We start from the raw sequence: 18,425 nt of genomic DNA, 5'->3' as shown, positions 1-18,425 counted from the left end.
TAGCTCGCCATTGTTTCAGTGTTCCTTTTCATTCCCCGTTTTAATGAGTAATGTGATGGTTTTATTCATGCAGGGTTTGTTTGTGTAACTAATTTCCTGACACTCTCCTCTTGCTACAGTGTGCTTCTCTGTTTCCCTTTCCATCTGCACTCTCTTTTCTGTCTTTTTTTTAACTCTTGAGCAATCGTTCCATTGTCTTCTCTCTTTTCTCTCACAAATCTCCTCCTCATTACGACCGTCTCTGGCTCATCCCCCTTTCCCACTTTCTCCTACTTTTTTGCTTTTTCTTACTTCCCTGGCCTTGTACTCATTCCATATCTTTGTGTATCATACCTTAGTTTCTCTTTCTCTTGCAGGGTTCAGTCCTTGAAGCAACCATCTATGGTCTTGATCCATACAGTCAGTATAGTCTTCGAGTGGAAGCTGTGAACAGGGCAGGTATGTTGAGTATGATCAGTAGCTCCTTTGAACCGTCACTACTGTAACAAATAATATCAGCACCTGCAGACTGAGCCGCTCCATAGAGTCTACATGTTTTCTAACCCTGCAGGCAGCGTGTACAGTCCATGGGCAGGCATTAGGACCCTGGAGGCTTCTCCAGCCGGCCTGGCTAACTTCACCGTGGAGCAGAGAGAGCAGGGCAGGGCGTTACTGCTTAGCTGGGACCAGCCACATACTCCTAATGGAGTCATCACGGTACACACAGTACACACAACAACAACAGGGAAAATACACCAAAGTGAATGTACAGCAATGATCAGATGAACTACAATGTAGCAATTAGATATTAATAATATACAGTAAGACACATCACAAGTTATCAACTTACACATTCAGATAATTAAGCATCATTTGCGTCCATGCTTATGCACTTCACATACATACTGATACACACTTCGTGCACAGCAATAGGCCTGCCCCTGACATCTAAACAGTCAATACATACACACTCTACCACAAAGGGTTTTTTTTGTCCAGCCTTGTTGTATTCTGGCTTCTCACCTGCTTCACTTCTTTGTCCCTTCTCTGTTTCCCTCCCTTCACTCTTTCCTATTCTAACCCACCTACAACCCCTCTCCTCTTCTCCTCCCACTGCTCTTGCTACGTCTCTCTCCTCTTCTCTGTTTTCCCTCTCCTGTTTTCCAGATGTATAACTTGTACAGTGAGGGGAACCTGGAGTTCAGCGGCCTATCGCGCAGCTTCCTGTTTCGTCGTTTGGAGCCATGGACCAGTTATACTTTGACTCTTGAAGCTTGTACCTCAGCAGGCTGCGCACACACACCTCCTCAGCACACCACTACAGCAGCAGCTCCACCTGCTTCCCAGCCTCCTCCCAAGCCCCTCGTCGTTGGCTCAGACCATGTGTCACTTAGCTGGGGACCTCCCGTCCAGCCCAATGGGCCAATTGGAGAGTACATTTTACTTGGGAGACGTCTGGAAGAAGTGGGGATGGGAAGAAGTAATGAAGAAGATAATGAAAGGGCGAAGGTGGGTGAAAATAGATCCACATCTATGAAGGTATAGGCAGCCATATCTAATTTCAGAAGACAATTTGTCATGTAGCTTGACAGAATACACAACAATATCTTAAAGTTGTTTCCCTTTTTTATCAACCGTAGTTCTGTTTTATACTTATTTAAGTCATCATAATGTAATAAAAAGCAGCAATTTTCTAAGTATGGTTGAAAATTGTGTCATCAACCTCAATCCCCCCCCCCCTGTCCCCAACAGGTGCTCTTCAGAGAATCATCCCCACACCAAAGTGCCAGATTCTCCTATGTAGTGAAGGGTTTGCGTCCCTGGACTCAGTATGAGTTCAGTGTTCGTACTCACAACTCTGCCGGTCACACAAGCAGCCCATGGGTAACTATAACAACCAAACAAGCTCCCCCACGCGGCCTGCCTCCTCCAACCCTGACTCACCTCCGTGGCCGGCCCAGTGAGGTGTTAGTCTCTTGGACGCCTCCTCTGGAGCCCAATGGGATACTTCAGTCTTACAGGATTCAGAGAAACGGTGTCAGTTTCTCTTTTAGTTTTGATCCCACTGTCCTGAACTACACTGACCAAGACCTCCTGCCGTTTTCAGCATACAGGTGTTTGCTTTCAAATTAACTAACCTGACTGATTGTTTCGGGTCAACTCAACAAATAACTCCAACAAACAAATTTTATTACATTTCTAAATCTTTTTGTTTTATTCTATCCTTTCCTACAGCTACTCAATCATAGCCTGTACATCTGAGGGATGCATCACCAGCCCTCATTCAAACATCACAACCTTAGAGGCTCCCCCTGCCACAGTGGACACTCCCACAGTTGACACCGCCACGTCCGACAGTATAAACATTTCCTGGAATAAACCCCTGACGCAGAACGGAGAGGTCACCGAATATGTGCTGAAACTGAACAATGAGGAGGTTTACCGTGGGAGAGACCTGGATGCAGTGGTGTCAGATCTGCAGCCTCACACGTCATATCAGCTGGTTCTGTCGGCCTGTACCAGCGGCGGGTGCACCACCAGTGCCGCAACGTCTGCTGTAACCGAGGAAGCTCCTCCCACTGGCCTGCTTGCTCCAACTCTGAAGGTGTCTTTGTTTATTCATAACTTCCAGTTAAATCATTTTTGTTGGATGTGCAATAAAGAAATCTGTGAATTTCTGTCCAGAATGAATCTAAACTGGACTTGTTGAAGCCATTTCCTACTCATTGTTATCATTATATAGTAGAATCATTATTGCAGATACACCAAGCTCCAACTAATGCAGTCAATCAGCCCTCATGAAGGCAGCAGTTGTTGAAACCATTTTAGAAAGATGTGATTTGCGGCATGAGAGTTGTTTCTGTCATGTAGCCAATTGTTGTTATAAACAGGGCAGACAAAATCATAGAAATAACTGTAAGCATAAGACAATACAATACAAATGGGCATTATGCGAACCCTCAGAAGCTGGTATCTAGTTACATATGTGTTATTATCATCTTTATTACACACGTCTACAGTAGATATTCTCATCTAGAGATCTGTTTGATGTGACCATTGACTTTTCATTTGAAGGTCACTGGCCCAGAATCAGTAGAGATTACCTGGAGACCACCAGAGCATCCTAATGGCATCATCACAGGCTACGAACTCTACAGAGACGGTGAAGTCATCTATGTTGGCGCGGAGACACATTACCACGACTTCACACTTTTGCCAAGTGTGGAATACAGCTACCTCGTCAGGTCCAACAACAGCAAAGGTGCGGTGAGCAGCGCCGCGGCCTCAGCAAAGACTCACCCGTCAGCTCCTTCCGGTGTTGGTCTCCCCACACTGACACCTCTGGGACCAAGCCAGGTGGGCCATTCATTCATCTCTTCAACCTATACTGTATGAGTAACAGCTGAATCATGCTGAGGTTTACCATTGTTCTGTCTTTACATATTTTTGTTTAAAAGTTTTATGTTGTTTTTTTCTTCCCAGGTGAGGGTGGAGTGGAGCTCTCCAGTCCGTCCTAATGGAGACATTGTGAGTTACACTGTGTATCAAAGAGATCCAGTCCAGCTTGACGTCACCAGCACCGTGTTCACTCCAGAGGATAGTGCCTTCTCTGACCGACTCACCACACTGCAGGGGCTGGCTCCTTACCACAGGTCAGTCAAAACACAGTTCACTACAGTTACTGTACTGTTATGCAGCAAGGTACTGTCTATTTATTCATGGATTACCGCTACGTTTTATGTATTGGGTGTATGTAGGACATATATACTATATATAGTGTTTAGTTTAGTTTAGTTTAGTTTAGTTTAGTTTATTTATTTGCAGCATAAAAAAGAGGTACAATTACAAAAACAGAAAAGAAACATGAATAGTAAGTGCAGGAGAGGTTAAACCCCTATATGGGCTTATATACGTATGTATAAGACATATAATAGCTTTAGTTTGTTTTTTTGTGAATATGCTTTACAATATTTGAGAAATTGGCCAACCCAGTTACAGTCCTATAGTTCCCTGTGTTGTCAGTGCTGTAAGGGATGGAAAAGTGGGTGGAGAGGTGGAGATGAGCATGGGGCAACAAACAAGGCAACAGAGTGCCATCTCTTGGTAACAAAAAACACTGGTTGACTCCTCACAAACCTCCTCAAACTGCTGTACAGTTACAGCAACAGAGCTGAGAGATCATTTTATTTTCACAGTAGTCAATAGATCATCTATTAGGATATTAATGCATTTGCCAAACCACAGATAAATGGATTTGAAAACAACCTGTCAAACATGCTGTCAAAAGGACAGCATCAAGAAGAAACAGAAAAAGAGAGGGAAAGCATCAACCTTGAGTCAGTGACAATGTATCTATCACTGTCTCTGAGACAAAGACAGCAGTGTGGGAGATGTGTGTGTATGTCCCTCGCTCGCACATATCGGTGTGCTTGAATGTGTTGCCGTGTGTGTGTGTGTGGTAATAAGATTCAGATAATAAAAGCTCATCAGCCTTATCATCTAAAGATCGCTCCCCCTCTCTCTGATGACCTTCTATCCATTCAGCTCATCTTCATTCCCCTCTCTCTATCTTTTCCTCCCCCTCTTTCCCCTCTGTCATCTCTTTTACTTCTCTCTTTCTCTAAAAACACAACAGTGTCTTTAAATTAGTAACCACATGGTGTAGGGCCTGTAACCTGATGAGGCTCAATGGACATTTGGTTATAATAAACATCAATTCATGGCTTTTGTTAAATAGATTATTTTGAGCTGTAATTCAGTCTTCAGGCCCACCAAAATCAAGTTTTTGAATAAATATGGCACAAGAAATAAGACATGTAGCATTGTTTTTGTTCATAAACAGCAGCACCTTGTTCAAATATTGCTGGCAAAGTTTGGGAGTTTCAAGAGAAAGCCAGTGAGATTATTATTTATGCACGCAGTGTAATTTGCTGATTTATACATTATCTGGGTAACTGTTGGTAGATGTTTGTGTTTTGTTTTTTGTGCAATCTGTGATCAAAGACAGTACAGTGGTGTCATAGTCAGTGTGTGTGTGTGTGTGTGTGTGTGTGTGTGTGTGTGTGTGTGTGTGTGTGTGTGTGTGTGTGTGTGTGTGTGTGTGTGTGTGTGTGTGTGTGTGTGTGTGTGTGTGTGTGTGTGTAGGTATGAGATGCGGGTGGAGGCTTGCACAGCACTGGGCTGCTCCTCCAGTGACTGGACGTCCATCCTCACTCTGGAGGCTCCCCCTGCTGGACAGACCGTGCCACTGTTGGACCTGCAGCCTGACCAACACACCGGCCTACACACCACCTTCCTGCTCACCTGGTCCCCTCCAGTTCAACCAAATGGTAAAGTCCTGCACTATGAGGTGTACCGCAGGCTGGAGCGTCCCACTGGCCCCGACAGAAACGATGCAGCAACACTTGTCTACAGGAATATCTCCACTGTATACAAAGATGAAGGACTCCAGCCGTACACTCTGTACCAGTACCAGGTATAATGCTCTGTGTATTTGAATGTGTGAAAAAAAATCATAATAACTATGATTGAAATGATGAGTTTTTTATATGATAGGCTACAAAACATCCGCATGTAGATATGTGCTCACACTCACAATAGATATAGTCTGTTTTTAGACTCAAAGAAATGTTTTTCAAAAGCCCTGTCACTCACTCCACTTCAATTGATACAGTCCTCTATACATGCCAACGTACACGGACATACACACACAAGCCAAGTAATCAGACAGGTGTTAAATGGAGGGGTCCATATTCATGCTGTTGTGCTGTGCATTGGTGCACTAATTGACAGGCTAGCCCTTTGGAGGCAACAATAACATTAGCATTCCTGCCTGTCAGACATACGAGCCGAGACCAGAGAACCTGAGTAATTGATTGAGTTTGCCTGATTGTGGTGCCGTCTTTATTTACGAGGGTCCTAATTTATGACAGGAGGAGGGAGGGAGGGTGGAGCTTTGGGAGATGACGGGCGGGCAACAGAGCCATTAATCACTGGGCCCTCAGAGCACCCACTTCCTGATTACCAGCCAGCCAATCGAATTAACTGTTAGCCCCCTTGGTAACAGAGCTTGTATTGGAAAGACCTTTTAATGGTGACCGCTACACGTCCCCTGAGGATTTGCCAGGGGGGGATTGGGGTACGTGGACAAGGTGGTGGTATGTGTGTGTGTTGTACATGAGCACATGTGCACAACAGTGGTCTCGTGGGTGTTTGTATGTGCGTGTCAACATGTGTGTGTAGGTGTATAAGTGAGCGACAGCGAAGCGGAGAAAGTGCATTTTTGGACGGTTCATTAGAAGTTATTGTCCATCCCACCTCTCACTTTAATGCACTAAGATGTCTGTCCATCTACAGAACTATCTGTCTGCCTGGCTTTATTTTTATTTAGCTGTTAATCTGTCTTTGTTGCGATCTGGCTCACATCCTTTCTCTGCCTGTGTTTCAGTCGTACACAAGGACGATAAGTCAGTTCAGTTTAGCACACCACAGTGCAGAGAGAGAAATCATATTAGGCTAATTACACTGGGTCATAAGCTCCTATTGACAGCTTTATGCTTGGTTTTAATTACTGCCCACTTTCACACAACTTAGCCCCTTCACCCCAAGTAGATGCACCCGCCAAGTCGCCCTGTTGGCCTATCAGAGCGCTCAAATCAATTCCGCAGTCCAAGCGTCCAATAAAAGGGCTTGAATACTGTCTGGAAGTTTCCTGAAGTCGTTCGTTGCCATGGCGGCTCATTTGCTGCCATGGCAGCTAACAGGGTATATTTTTATTTTGTCTCTGTTAAGCCAAACCATGGCCCAATAGGAGGGGAGAGGAGAGAAAGCAGTAAAAAGTCTGTAGATGATATAAGGACGGAGAGATTAGCTCTGGATCAAGGGCAAGGTGATCTGGGCTGACTTTAGTTTTGAACTTTTTCTCTCTCTTCTGTCTGTGTGGCACAAACTTCTTAATCAAGTCCAAAGCTTTGCGTCACGTTGAGGTTTGAACTGTGTTGTTACTTGGGGAAGAACATGGTTGTTGCTGGGTAGAAGTATTTTATTGCCGCAAGTTATAATTCTTGTGATGGCAGAAGCAAATTGAATTGAAACCCTTCTCAGCAACAAGTCAAGTTACAGTTGCTGAGGAGAAACTATAATGTACTTAGCCGAAAGCCTTTTGCTGTACAGAACCTGGTGCTAATTCACTTTTGCCTTCAACTATTTAACTCAAAACAGCTGTTTATTTAATATGCTGCTGCAAAAGTGAATTACAATGACAGTAACAGTGTGTTGATCACAGGATGACAAAGTTACAAATAAAGGTACCGTACAGCCTTTATCATAGAAAGAACAATATGATGAACATGGTTCTTAATGACAATTTTAGGTTTACATGTAACCTTTTATGTAATTATAAGTTGTACACACAGAGCCTAACATAAACACAATGGGTTCATCTCTCCACAGCTTTAGACACACACTTCTCTTTGACCTTTCTTTATCAGTGACAGCATGCCCTTTACCTAACGGATCTCCTTCCGGCCATCCTCCTTCTCACTTTCTCACACATCTGCCTGTTTTTTTTTCCTTCATTTCTCTTCCTGCCATCTCTCCCACTGTTTCCCTTCCTTCATCACCACACAACATTATAGACAGTTCCACAAAAGGAGGACATTGTTATATTTGAACACAGTAAAGGTTAGAGGACTGTTAGAGTGTGTGGTCACTAAGCTTGAACTTAATCTTCACATATAATTGCTTAATTGCTGTCTTATGATAAGACAGAGTTGAAGTGTTTGTATTCATAATCTTCCTGGTTGCATCATTGAATGTAAAAGCAGTAAATCTCCCCATTATTTAAATGTTTACCTGACTATTATTCTACTGTGCAGACTTGGACCTGTGCTGCAGCAGACACTGGCTCCTTGTTGTCAGGCTGTTTGGGGGAGAATGACATCCAACTTGAAGAGTAGGACCTTAGATTTTTGGTTGTTTTGGTTGTTGTCGTTGGAAGAATCAACAATTAGTGCAGTGCATTACTCAAGTCAAAGGGTCTGATGTTGAGCCATCTATCAAAGGCTTTTTTTTTAATGTTGGAGATGTGTGTACACCCACCAACTGAAGACATTGTCCGTGTTAACGCAAACAAAAGTACAACAGCGTAATCGATCAACCCATCGATGCAAGTAACCTCAGGAGGAGTCACAAAGATACAAACCAGCACTAAGCTCAAAATTTCTCCTGCTCCCTCTCCTTGTGTCTTGTCCACCCTTGTTCCTGCCCTCCTCCTCTCCATCCCCACTCTCTCCATCTTCTATTCTTCTTTCCCCCTCTCCCATCTCAGTCCATCTGTGCTGTCACTTAGATCAATCAGTCTGATTGATCACAGCCTAATTGACTATTATTGAGGTTAATTCGACTCCTAACACACTTGCATGCACACGCATGCAAACAAAACTCATGATCACAGACACAAACAATAAAACGCACGCACACACACGGACACACACTTTCAAGACTAAAGCTCAGACTCATCCATCTGCCTTCTGCACTACTTCTGACAGGGTACAGATGACTTACACATGCAAATCTCAACCCTGCCTGACCCTGTGCTGTGTACACCGTCTAATTATACCCAACACAAGCACACAAATAAGATTACTGTTTAGGTGTGTGTGTGTGTGTGTGTGTGTGTGTGTGTGTGTGTGTGTGTGTGTGTGTGTGTGTGTGTGTGTGTGTGTGTGCGTGTGTGTGCGTGTGTGTGCGTGTGTGTGTGTGTGTGTGTGTGTGTGTGTGTGTGTGTGTGTGTGTGTGTGCGCGCGCGCGCGTGTGTGTGTGTCTGAGAATAACTCCTTGATGAAGGTGAAAAGTAATTGTCATGCAGATATGTTAGTGTTGGGTTGCATGGTGAAAAGGTTTTGCTCTCACTGCCGATGGTGGTTTTGATGGATGGTCCAATGAATTGACTTATATCCTTTTGTTGGTCTTGTGGAAACTGGTAATTAAGAGAAGCCTTCATCATCAAGACTTAATAAAACATCTAAAATCCTATGATGGAGGAAGAAATTTTGTGTGACTCTCATTTTGTGCTGCATGTTCCCTTAATTAGTTCAAACCTAATGATATTATCGACTAATGCAAAGTTTTGACCGACAGGTTTGTGCAGTGAATTCGGCTGGTCATACTGAGAGTCCATGGGCCAGTGGGAGGACGGGCTCTGCCCCACCTGAGGGTGTAGGCCCACCTATCTTCAAGCGTATTTCAGCAACCTCAGCGGTAGTGGACATCCGCCCTCCAGCTCAGCCCAATGGGATCGTCAGCCTTTACAGAGTATTTTCACTGAACCACAACAACCTCACACTGGTAAAGCAACACAGCACCACGGTTAATAATTTACTTAATGCTCTTATTTACATTTTTGTGCAACTTTCTGTGAACACTGCCTCTTCCTCAGCCTCTGCTGTTGTCTCTTCTTCCCCCATGGTCCACTCACTTACTCTCTTGATACTACAGTAATCTAAAATGTGAACTTACTTCATTATCCTCTTCTTGCAGCTCTCAGAGGGCACATCCCATCAGCAGACACTCCATGGTTTGCGTCCTTACACCCAGTACTGGGTAGTAGTAGAGGCCTGCACCTGTTATCAGGTAATAACTAGCAGGGAAGCTGTTGTATATTCTGTTCTTGTATTATCTGCTCTGCTTGGCTATTTAATCCTTAAGTCTTTTGTGATCTTTGCTAGTTTTTCCAAACTAGTAGTGAGTCAGTACAAAAAAAGAAGACATGATGAATTCATAGTTAGGCTGAGAGGAGGATAGTCAGTTTAAATTTGCATTCACATCTTTCATGTAAAAACAGCAGAACGGTCCCCGCTGTAGATCGTATCACTTGGTAGACAAATATGAAATTGTGACAGTTGTCTTTTATTTATCATATGGAATTAAACAACTTAAAGCAGTCTTCACATAGCCACTTAATACTTTTACCAAAGTAGTTTTTGACACAAGCAAACATACTTCCACTTGAGTGGTATATACTGTATAGTAATTAATGTTTAACACAGTTTAGGTGAAGCATTTGTCATAATATCAACATTTCTTCTGGAAAATACCTGAGGGTACATGTTGTCTATGTAGTTTTTTTCTTTTGAAAAAAAAAATCTGCCTGGATACTGCGCTTATACACTTACGATAACGAGATAAAGTCTCTGTTTTGAACATTTGTCAGTGCTGTAGCCAGGGTCCACTGAGTGAGCTCCTCACCCTGACTGCACCCCCAGCCCACCAGCCCCCTCCTCGTCCTGTCACCCTGACCTCCCGCTCTGTTCAGCTGGACTGGGACGAGCCTCTGGCACCTAACGGGATCATTGAGAGGTGAGTAGACGCATAAACACGAAACGTTTGCATTGTTAGGAAAAACTATTTGCACTTCATTCCCACTCCTGCTCTTTATGTCTGTTTCCAGCTGTGAGCTACATCTGCGATCACCTTGCCCACAGCCTCCCCAGCCTGTACCTCTGCCCTGCGTTGAAGGACCAGTTGAAATCTGTTTCTTTGGCAATAAACGAAGCTACAATGTAACAGGTGAGTGCGTAGCTTTAGTCAAGGCCAGATATTTTTAGAATTTACGATAACACTTACATGTCCTGTTTCTCTTAATAAAAATATCACTTAAGATGAAAGAGTCAGCAAATGTAAATGTGAACTGTGCAGGTCTCAAACCGTACTCCACCTATGAGCTGAGAGCAGCCTGCTTCAATAACATGGGCAGCACTGCCTCCAACTGGACGACTGTGACTACACTCAGTGAAGGTAACAAATGCATCAAATACCTCAACCCTCCGTGATTAACCAGTCATAACAAAAAACAGAATCACATCCAATGTTTGTCTTACCCTCTCTCTCTCTTTCTCCCTCTTTCTCTCTCTCTCCCTCACTCCTTCCCTCCAGCTCCGGAGTATGTGTCTCCTTTCTCAGTGGGCAGTAATCTGACTGTCATATGGCTGGACTGGGCAACGTCCTTCTCTCTCAACGGATACCTGAAGGAGTACAGCGTCACTGAGAGCCAGCTGAGGGTCTATACCGGCTTCTACAGCAATCTCCACGTTCCACGCATCTCACAGAAAAGTTAGAGCACAAACTCTCACAATGGTTTTCTCAGAACAAAATCTGGTGCAGTGCTGTAACAAATGCATCACTAATACAGAATATAGTAATGTACATGCACGATAAATATACTACAAACTACACAACAATCATCTACCTTCATTTAAACCTGAAATATGTTTCTTTAATCCATTTGTCTCTCTCCCTCCGTTCTTCTCAGCTCTTCTATTTCAAATAACCTGTACTACCAACAGTGGCAGTGCCAGTACTCCCACCATCAGATACAGCCCTGCCACAGGCCTCGGTAACACACACACACACACACACACACACACACACAAAGTCAAAAATCAAACCTGAAGTTGAATATTCCACAGTGATTTGAGAATTTGTTTCTTATATCCTTTTCCACATTTTAATCTCATCAATCTTTCTGGGCATTACGATTTTATTACATAGTGTTGTCGAAGGATAAAGCAGAGTAAGATAAAATAAAAATAAATACAATCTCTCTCTTGTTTTCTCTCTTCCCCTCTCTCTGCAGATCCTCCTGAGCCTGAAGACAATGGCACACAGGGTGTCAGCATCTCAGCCACTCCAGTTTACTCTGAGCTGTGGTTCATCCTGCTGTTAGCGCTGCTGGGTCTCTTTCTGCTCGCAATAATGATCGGCCTAGTGCTACAAAGGTATTCTATGTACTAATAGAGTTTATTTTCTTGTTAATGTCGAAAAAATTCATGCATAAAACTGAGCGCAACTTAGAGTCGGTTGATTGTTGATCCAGAGCTCACTTATATATTCTGGCCCCAGATGATTCAGATGTGATTAAATCTTTTTTAAATCAGTTTTGAAAGAGTCCCTCTGAAAGAGACTGGAAGCCAGTGCAGCTGAAAAGAAAAGGGGTGTTATGATTTTTCCCCTTTTATTTCAGAGCACTGAGGAAGAATCCAGCAGCCAGAGAGCGCCCTCCGCTGGTCATGCTTCAGAAGACCAGGAAAGCTGGAGGAGAGGCGTACATGGTGAGAGTGGCCGAAAAACAAGGGACTCAGTAAAGAGTGTGACAAGATGGCTGAAAGGAGAAAAGACAGAGAGAGGTAGCCAGGGTTAGAAAGAAGAAAAAGAAAGGTGTGGTGATAGAAGAATAAGTGAGGAGATAAAATAGTTTCACAAGTATTTTGACTGAATCTATTTCTGATGAAGAAACTAACCCTAACCCTGTCACGTCAACGCTGCTTGAAGGAGAGAAATTAGCTTACACATGTAGAATCATTGTTTTCATACGAGACTTGTTCTATAAATGTATCTGTTTGGATGTTTTCAACCTTGATTCATTTTAAAGGCGGAGCAGGGGCTGAAATTCAGTTGATTCAGTTAGAGGCCCTAAATACATTACATAAGTCATCTGATACATTCAAAACGTTCCATGTAGAGACATCATCCCACTTCACCATTTCCCAAACAAACTATTCCGAGTAATTGACAGTATCACCTACCAAGGTAAAACTCTTAAAGCAGAAGTAAGTGATATATTTGTGTTAATATAAGTCTTAAATAGTTATATCTTCCGACAGCAATCACTTACATAGAGTGTTTGGACTGAAACACGGGTCTGTCAGTCCCTCTGCTCTGCTCTGAGCCGAGGAGAAAACATTTATCGTATCCTACAGTTTTTATCCAATGAGGAGAGAGAACGGCATGCAGGGCTGTGTGTGCAGCCAAGGGACGCCGTGAATGTGGTGACGTAGCGACGAGGACTGTTATGGTGCGTTCACGGAAACTCGTATTTTTCCGACCGTGAAGTCGTACCAGTTCGATCTGGTACGAGTTCACCGGTCGGAAGTTACGAGTGGCCGTTATAGTGACTTTCACCGGTAAAACAGGTCGGAAAAACACGAGTGGGTTGCCTGAAACGCTACAAAGTCGTAAGTTGTGACTTGAAGCTGTAATTTACGATTTCAAAAGCCTGCCTGGAACGCAGCATTAGCGAAAACGACCGGACCACTTACTTCTGCTTTAACTTTCCACCCTTTTCATTGGTTGATTCAGTGGTTTATTCATACTACTCCTTTATTTATTTTTTCTCACGTAATCTCCTCAATTCATTTCATTTTTATTTCATTTTTCACCTCAGTTTTTAATTTCATGTCAACCTTTCCTTCTCTGTGTTTCTTTCTTTTATGCTTTCCGATTCTCTTCTTCAATATACTATCTCCATCCCCGTCTCTCTCTGTCTTTCTCTCTGTCTCTCAGAGGCCCAGTCCTGAGCTGTGCTCTAAACATCACTCCAGCTGTGTGCTGCTCCCCGATCGCCACACAGTAAGATTGATTCCCAGTATTTTGTTGTCAAAACCCTAAATGCTTATTTTATTGTCCCCCCGCAGTTTGACACTGTAGCAGACTGTGTTGAGATCAGCAACGTTATACTTAAAAGCTTCACTGTTTACACTGAGGTAGGGGTTTGTGAATTTGTGTGGATGCCTTTGTGCGCATGCCTGTTTCGTTTGTGTATGCATGCTTTTTTTGTGTGTGTGTGAACAGCGGCAAGGGGCGTTGTTTAATGTACACATCAGTAAGTACAAAAGTATAAAACCACGGGGCAGTGTTTAGCTCAGTTGGTGGAGCGGCTGCCCCATTGAGGCTGCAGTCTTCGCTGCGGGCGGCCCCGGTTCGATCCCGCATCGAGCAGCCCTTTCCTGCGTGTCACCCCATCCCCATTTCCTGTCTCTCTCAACTGTGCTTTCCATTAAAGGCGAAAAAGCCCAGCAAAAACATATATTAAATAAAAAATATATATAAAAAGTATAAATCCAAAATTTTTACCGAAACTTAACTAGCTGCATGTGTCTGCTGTGATTTTGTTCCTGCAATATGCACATATTTAAAGAGATTTTACTTAGCTCCTCTCAAATTTGTTCTTGCTGACTAGTGCCTCCTGCTGAATTTTTGATATTATGACAATGGCAGCCTCTGAATTTCAATGTAATATGAATGTACATCCCTTATTTAAAATAGATAATTTCTTGTACAGGGACAACATAATCAAGATCATACACCCTATCTACAGTTGTATTTAAGCTCTGACTCAAAATGTATTGGATGATGTTTAACTTTAATTGTTTTTAACTAAGATAAACTTTCCTCAGGTGGAATTGCAGTTCAAAATGGATAGCAGGGTTTTTGCACATCATAGATCACCTCACAAAACTGAACTGCCCACATATGAAAATCGATATGCAGAACATTAACATACAGTCAATGGGTGTTGGTACCGTATACCTGTGTGTCTCCTAATCAAATTTGGCTTGGTGTGGTGATGCATTGCAAAGTACACCATACACTGAAATGTTAATGTTGTTTGCAAAGTGTTTGATTTGTAATGTGTTTTTCAGGGAATGGCAGACACAAAGATCGTCAGCAGCAGCTCACGGTTCAGCCCCATGTCCGTCATGAGGGCTCCCAGCCAAACAGACCTGAATCAAGCCTATTCCCAGCATTCCCTGCACCGCAGTGTCAGTCAACTGATCGACAGGAAGTCACTGATGATGGAGGAAGGAAGCTGGGACAACCCAATGGGACAGGATTCTGGCCTGGTGAGGACAGACACGTTACAAATACAATTAAATAAGAGCAGTTGCAGTTGAGGTCAGTGATTACAGCACATGTCAGGAGAACCAGTGTCACCACAAATTGGGCTTTTATTACTAACTCTGGTGGATTTGACTGATGGGACACAGCATCACTGGACCATAGAATTAGATAAAAGATCCTGCTGTAGCTTTATCACAGGAAAATTTGCTTTTATTTCAACAGTTTTTACCTGGTCTTTGTAGATTGACACTCAACACAGACTTAAACCTTTGAACTTTAAAAAAAAAGATATCAAGGGGAAATGCAGAGCAGCACAGGTGAGATTGACATCAATCTCATGTAGGAAGTAACAAAGTTATCTGATCTTAACACAGTGCAAACTATGCAAACCATTTCAGTCTGTGCATGTTTTGTAAACAGAGACGGAGTCTAACCTCAGAAGGAAAAAGCCTGTGAAGTAATCTACATTGTTCACCCGAAGAATATGCAAAATCAGAATCTCTGCTTGGAAAAACAACATGCTGAGCTCCTAGTTTATGTTTTTTGTCGATCTTCTTTCTGATCCCTCCTTTTCTTTTCTTTCAGTACGTGGAGGAAGATGAGTTTGTGGGCGCCATCAAGGCCTTAAGTTCTGTGAAAAGGGAACACACCATGTTCACTGATACACATCTTTAAGACAAGATCCCGACATCTGATCAGGTATCGCAGCCACAATTCAGACCCGGTTTCAAACCCAGAGACTGAAATGTTCAAGCATGTTATACAGTGTTGGCTGAGGACAGACGGGATTAATCAACTGTAGTCTGGAGTCTTGAAAAATACCAGGTTAGAAAAATTGTTCACCAATAGTTGCTTCGGAGAGTGTAATCATGTTTTACTAACGTATCGACATCAGTGCACACAGACGTGAAGTCGGTCAACTGTGACTGTGTCGGCTGTGAGTTAAAAAAGCTACAGTAAGTTGTTTGAATGTACCCACGCCTCCGTCATCATTATACAGTTTGTTCTATCAGATAAAGAACGACAACATTCTTCAAATGACTTAGACCACACCGCCAGAGTGATCAGAGTTTATTATGATTCACTCTCTCTGCTTGTCCAGTGTTTGTAGTTTAGTTATTTAAAGTGCAGAAAGCTCAGCTATAGCAGTTTAACTTGTCAGTGATAAGAATCAAACCAGACTAGAAAGCATTTAATATCAAGGGTTTCAGTCACATCTTCTGCTTGAACAAGCTGTTGTGCCTAGTAAGCTTAAACTTTATCAATAACAATAGTCCTTTAGTCGTATCAAGACAAATGGCCTTGGTGTTAGTTTTATTACAAAAATGCCAACTACTATTGCTGTATTTTTTTTTCTTACGTAATGTTTTAGATGTGGCAGGGAATCACAGATGTGCCGTCTGACTGTTGTGATTATGTGACCTAACTTGAAGGCCCTATCTGAGATTTTAATGACCATGTCAGTTTGTGAACATACAGTTTATGTCTAAACTTAGAGGGATACTTTGTAAATAAGCTTTGTGCAGCTTTGGTAAAGTTGAATGTCTGCAGTGACAGTGTCAGTGTTGTTTGAAAGACATTTCTTCATCCTCGTATCATGAACACAATCGTCTTAAGAGTGAAAAACAAAAAAAGAAAATCTCTGCAGTGTCCTGTTTTGTTTTCGTGGCAGGAATCAAACATTAGTTTTGTCTCAGTTCAGAAGCCCAGTCCATCCCAATATTCATTGTGTGCCAGTGATGGATCAGTTTTCAGAAAGATGAACTGGTGGACAGCAGGGGGCCAACAGGAACTCCTCTGTGGCCCAGACTGAGTCCTCTGTGTGGCCTTCAGGGACCACGTCTTTGTACACAGTGTCCAGAGGATGCGACCTCTGAACTGGGACACAGCTTATGTTTATATTTTAATTCCACAGATTGGGTAATTAACATCATGGATACAGTATTTATCAGGGCAATGTTGAATTTTTGTGTCATATTGATGGGATTTCATGTTTTTGTGTACAAAATTGAAGCCTACTGTATTATTATTATTATTATTATTATGTCCTTCTCTTTTTTTAAGCTGTCAGTATTATTTATGGTTGTTCTATAAAAAGTCTTATTTACAGATGTTTCACTGATCAGTGTTTGTGTTTTTCTGGTAAACTATACATAACAGCCAATGGTTTGGAAAAAACTTGTTGTAGTAGTGATCTTACAGTATCACTCATACAGTACATGTACGTAGTATATATCTATATGATATTATACTCACATAGTGTTCATAGATATAAACACCATATCATATATTTTCCACATTTTTCTGCCTATACAGGGCAGAAATAGAGGCAGCCACAGACAACCTTGTACAAACAAACATTATACTGTATTACATCATAATGAGGAGACACAGACGTACCAACGCTATGAGTGCATGAGGTTCAAAATGACAGTAAACCAGTGACACATGGGCATTTGTTCCATAATGAGAGAGAGTGACATTGTGCCATGGTTTAAGTATTCATGCGACTTATAAGATATGCAGTGGCGAAAGCTAAAGAGTTTGCACATACATTACAGTTAAAGATGTGTGTTTGTGTGTGAGTTAGGTGCACACTTGGAGACATGAGTGGGAGTTAGTTTAACAGTCTACTTGTGTTATACCCTTCAATATCTATAGACACACAGTAAACTGTGTTTAACACATTCTTGCAGCACTAATACCATACTGTAGTTTAGTGGATGTCACATTTAGATAAAACTGCTCTGTGTGTTTCCTACAAAGACTCAGACTGGTTGTGAGTTGAGTTAGTAAAACACTGATGTGCCATCAGCTGTGTAAAGACTTAAGTTTTCACCCTCACCCACACCAGCACAAACACACAGAGGGGCGAGTATCTCTGTCAAAACTATAGAGCTGTAATTTAGTTTTGCTCCTATGTCCCTTAAGGGGACATCAAGGCAAGTTTGAAATTAACAAACTGGCAGTAACAACCTTGCCCTCGCTCAAGGACATCAGTCTGACAAGGGCACTTCTAAAACATTCACAGCCACATTCACAGCTATTGTCAGCTACGGAGAGAGGGAGAGGTTGTGAAAAGAGAGCTTGTAGAGTGATTGTAAGGGACAGTATGGCCCTGAGCTACACACACACACACACACACAAACACAGGTTTTTATTAAACTCATAAATCACAATGACGACAGACGGCGTCTCAGAGAGGAGACTGTCTGAGCGGGAAGGTTAGTGAAATGAAAGCGTTGGGGAAACACACTCACACACACTCTCTCTCACACACACACACCTATGTGACACTCACACTTTGGCACTTTATCCACACAAACCACGTGCAAACGACTCAGCAGTGACTGGCAGCTCTTCTCTCAGGCTGTTTAGTCTTTTTACTGAGTCAAGTTTTAAAGGTGAAACTGCAGATGAGATTTAAGCTGCTTCAACCAAAACACAAGTCACACTGAGCAGCGATGGTTTGTTTGAATTCATTGTCAAAGTTCCCGTCATCTCACAAGTGACACAAGTGACACAAAAAGACTCATCTCAAATTATTTTTTATTGATCTTTCCAATTACTCTTCCACTGGCCTGGAAAACTGGACTGAAAATAATGATCCCAGAACAATGTCTTGTTGTTGTTCAACACAATCTGTTAAAACATGCATACCAGATTGATTTATTTAAAAAAATAAAATAAAATGAAAGACAAAAGTCAATGTCTAGACTGCAAACTGATGCTCCTGATTTCTTTCCAGCTGTGTTGTTATTCAGGTT

The 18,425-nt window shown here is 42.4% G+C and overlaps 1 protein-coding gene across 1 annotated transcript in view; it reads left to right on the top strand.

Moving 5' to 3' along the window:
- Positions 1-16,812, top strand: part of ush2a (Usher syndrome 2A (autosomal recessive, mild)) — a 184,947-nt gene extending 168,135 nt beyond the window's left edge. The window contains exons 75-94 of the mRNA XM_085764102.1: positions 357-438; positions 551-696; positions 1,147-1,488; positions 1,732-2,093; positions 2,215-2,584; positions 3,055-3,336; positions 3,463-3,632; positions 5,125-5,455; positions 9,121-9,327; positions 9,520-9,612; positions 10,193-10,338; positions 10,430-10,548; positions 10,678-10,776; positions 10,915-11,091; positions 11,291-11,374; positions 11,615-11,756; positions 12,002-12,089; positions 13,321-13,386; positions 14,460-14,660; positions 15,244-16,812. Of these exons, the coding sequence (XP_085620228.1) occupies positions 357-438; positions 551-696; positions 1,147-1,488; positions 1,732-2,093; positions 2,215-2,584; positions 3,055-3,336; positions 3,463-3,632; positions 5,125-5,455; positions 9,121-9,327; positions 9,520-9,612; positions 10,193-10,338; positions 10,430-10,548; positions 10,678-10,776; positions 10,915-11,091; positions 11,291-11,374; positions 11,615-11,756; positions 12,002-12,089; positions 13,321-13,386; positions 14,460-14,660; positions 15,244-15,333 (3,597 nt within the window). The 3' untranslated portion in view covers positions 15,334-16,812. The remainder of the gene's footprint in view (positions 1-356; positions 439-550; positions 697-1,146; positions 1,489-1,731; positions 2,094-2,214; positions 2,585-3,054; positions 3,337-3,462; positions 3,633-5,124; positions 5,456-9,120; positions 9,328-9,519; positions 9,613-10,192; positions 10,339-10,429; positions 10,549-10,677; positions 10,777-10,914; positions 11,092-11,290; positions 11,375-11,614; positions 11,757-12,001; positions 12,090-13,320; positions 13,387-14,459; positions 14,661-15,243) is intronic.
- Positions 16,813-18,425: the final 1,613 nt, after the last annotated feature.

Source organism: Trachurus japonicus, chromosome 3 (assembly GCF_045865225.1).
Source record: "Trachurus japonicus isolate A0001 chromosome 3, Traja_1.0".
Lineage (NCBI taxonomy): Eukaryota > Metazoa > Chordata > Actinopteri > Carangiformes > Carangidae > Trachurus > Trachurus japonicus.
The sequence above is the reverse complement of the archived record's forward strand: the minus strand, read 5'-3'. Positions and strand labels throughout refer to the sequence as shown.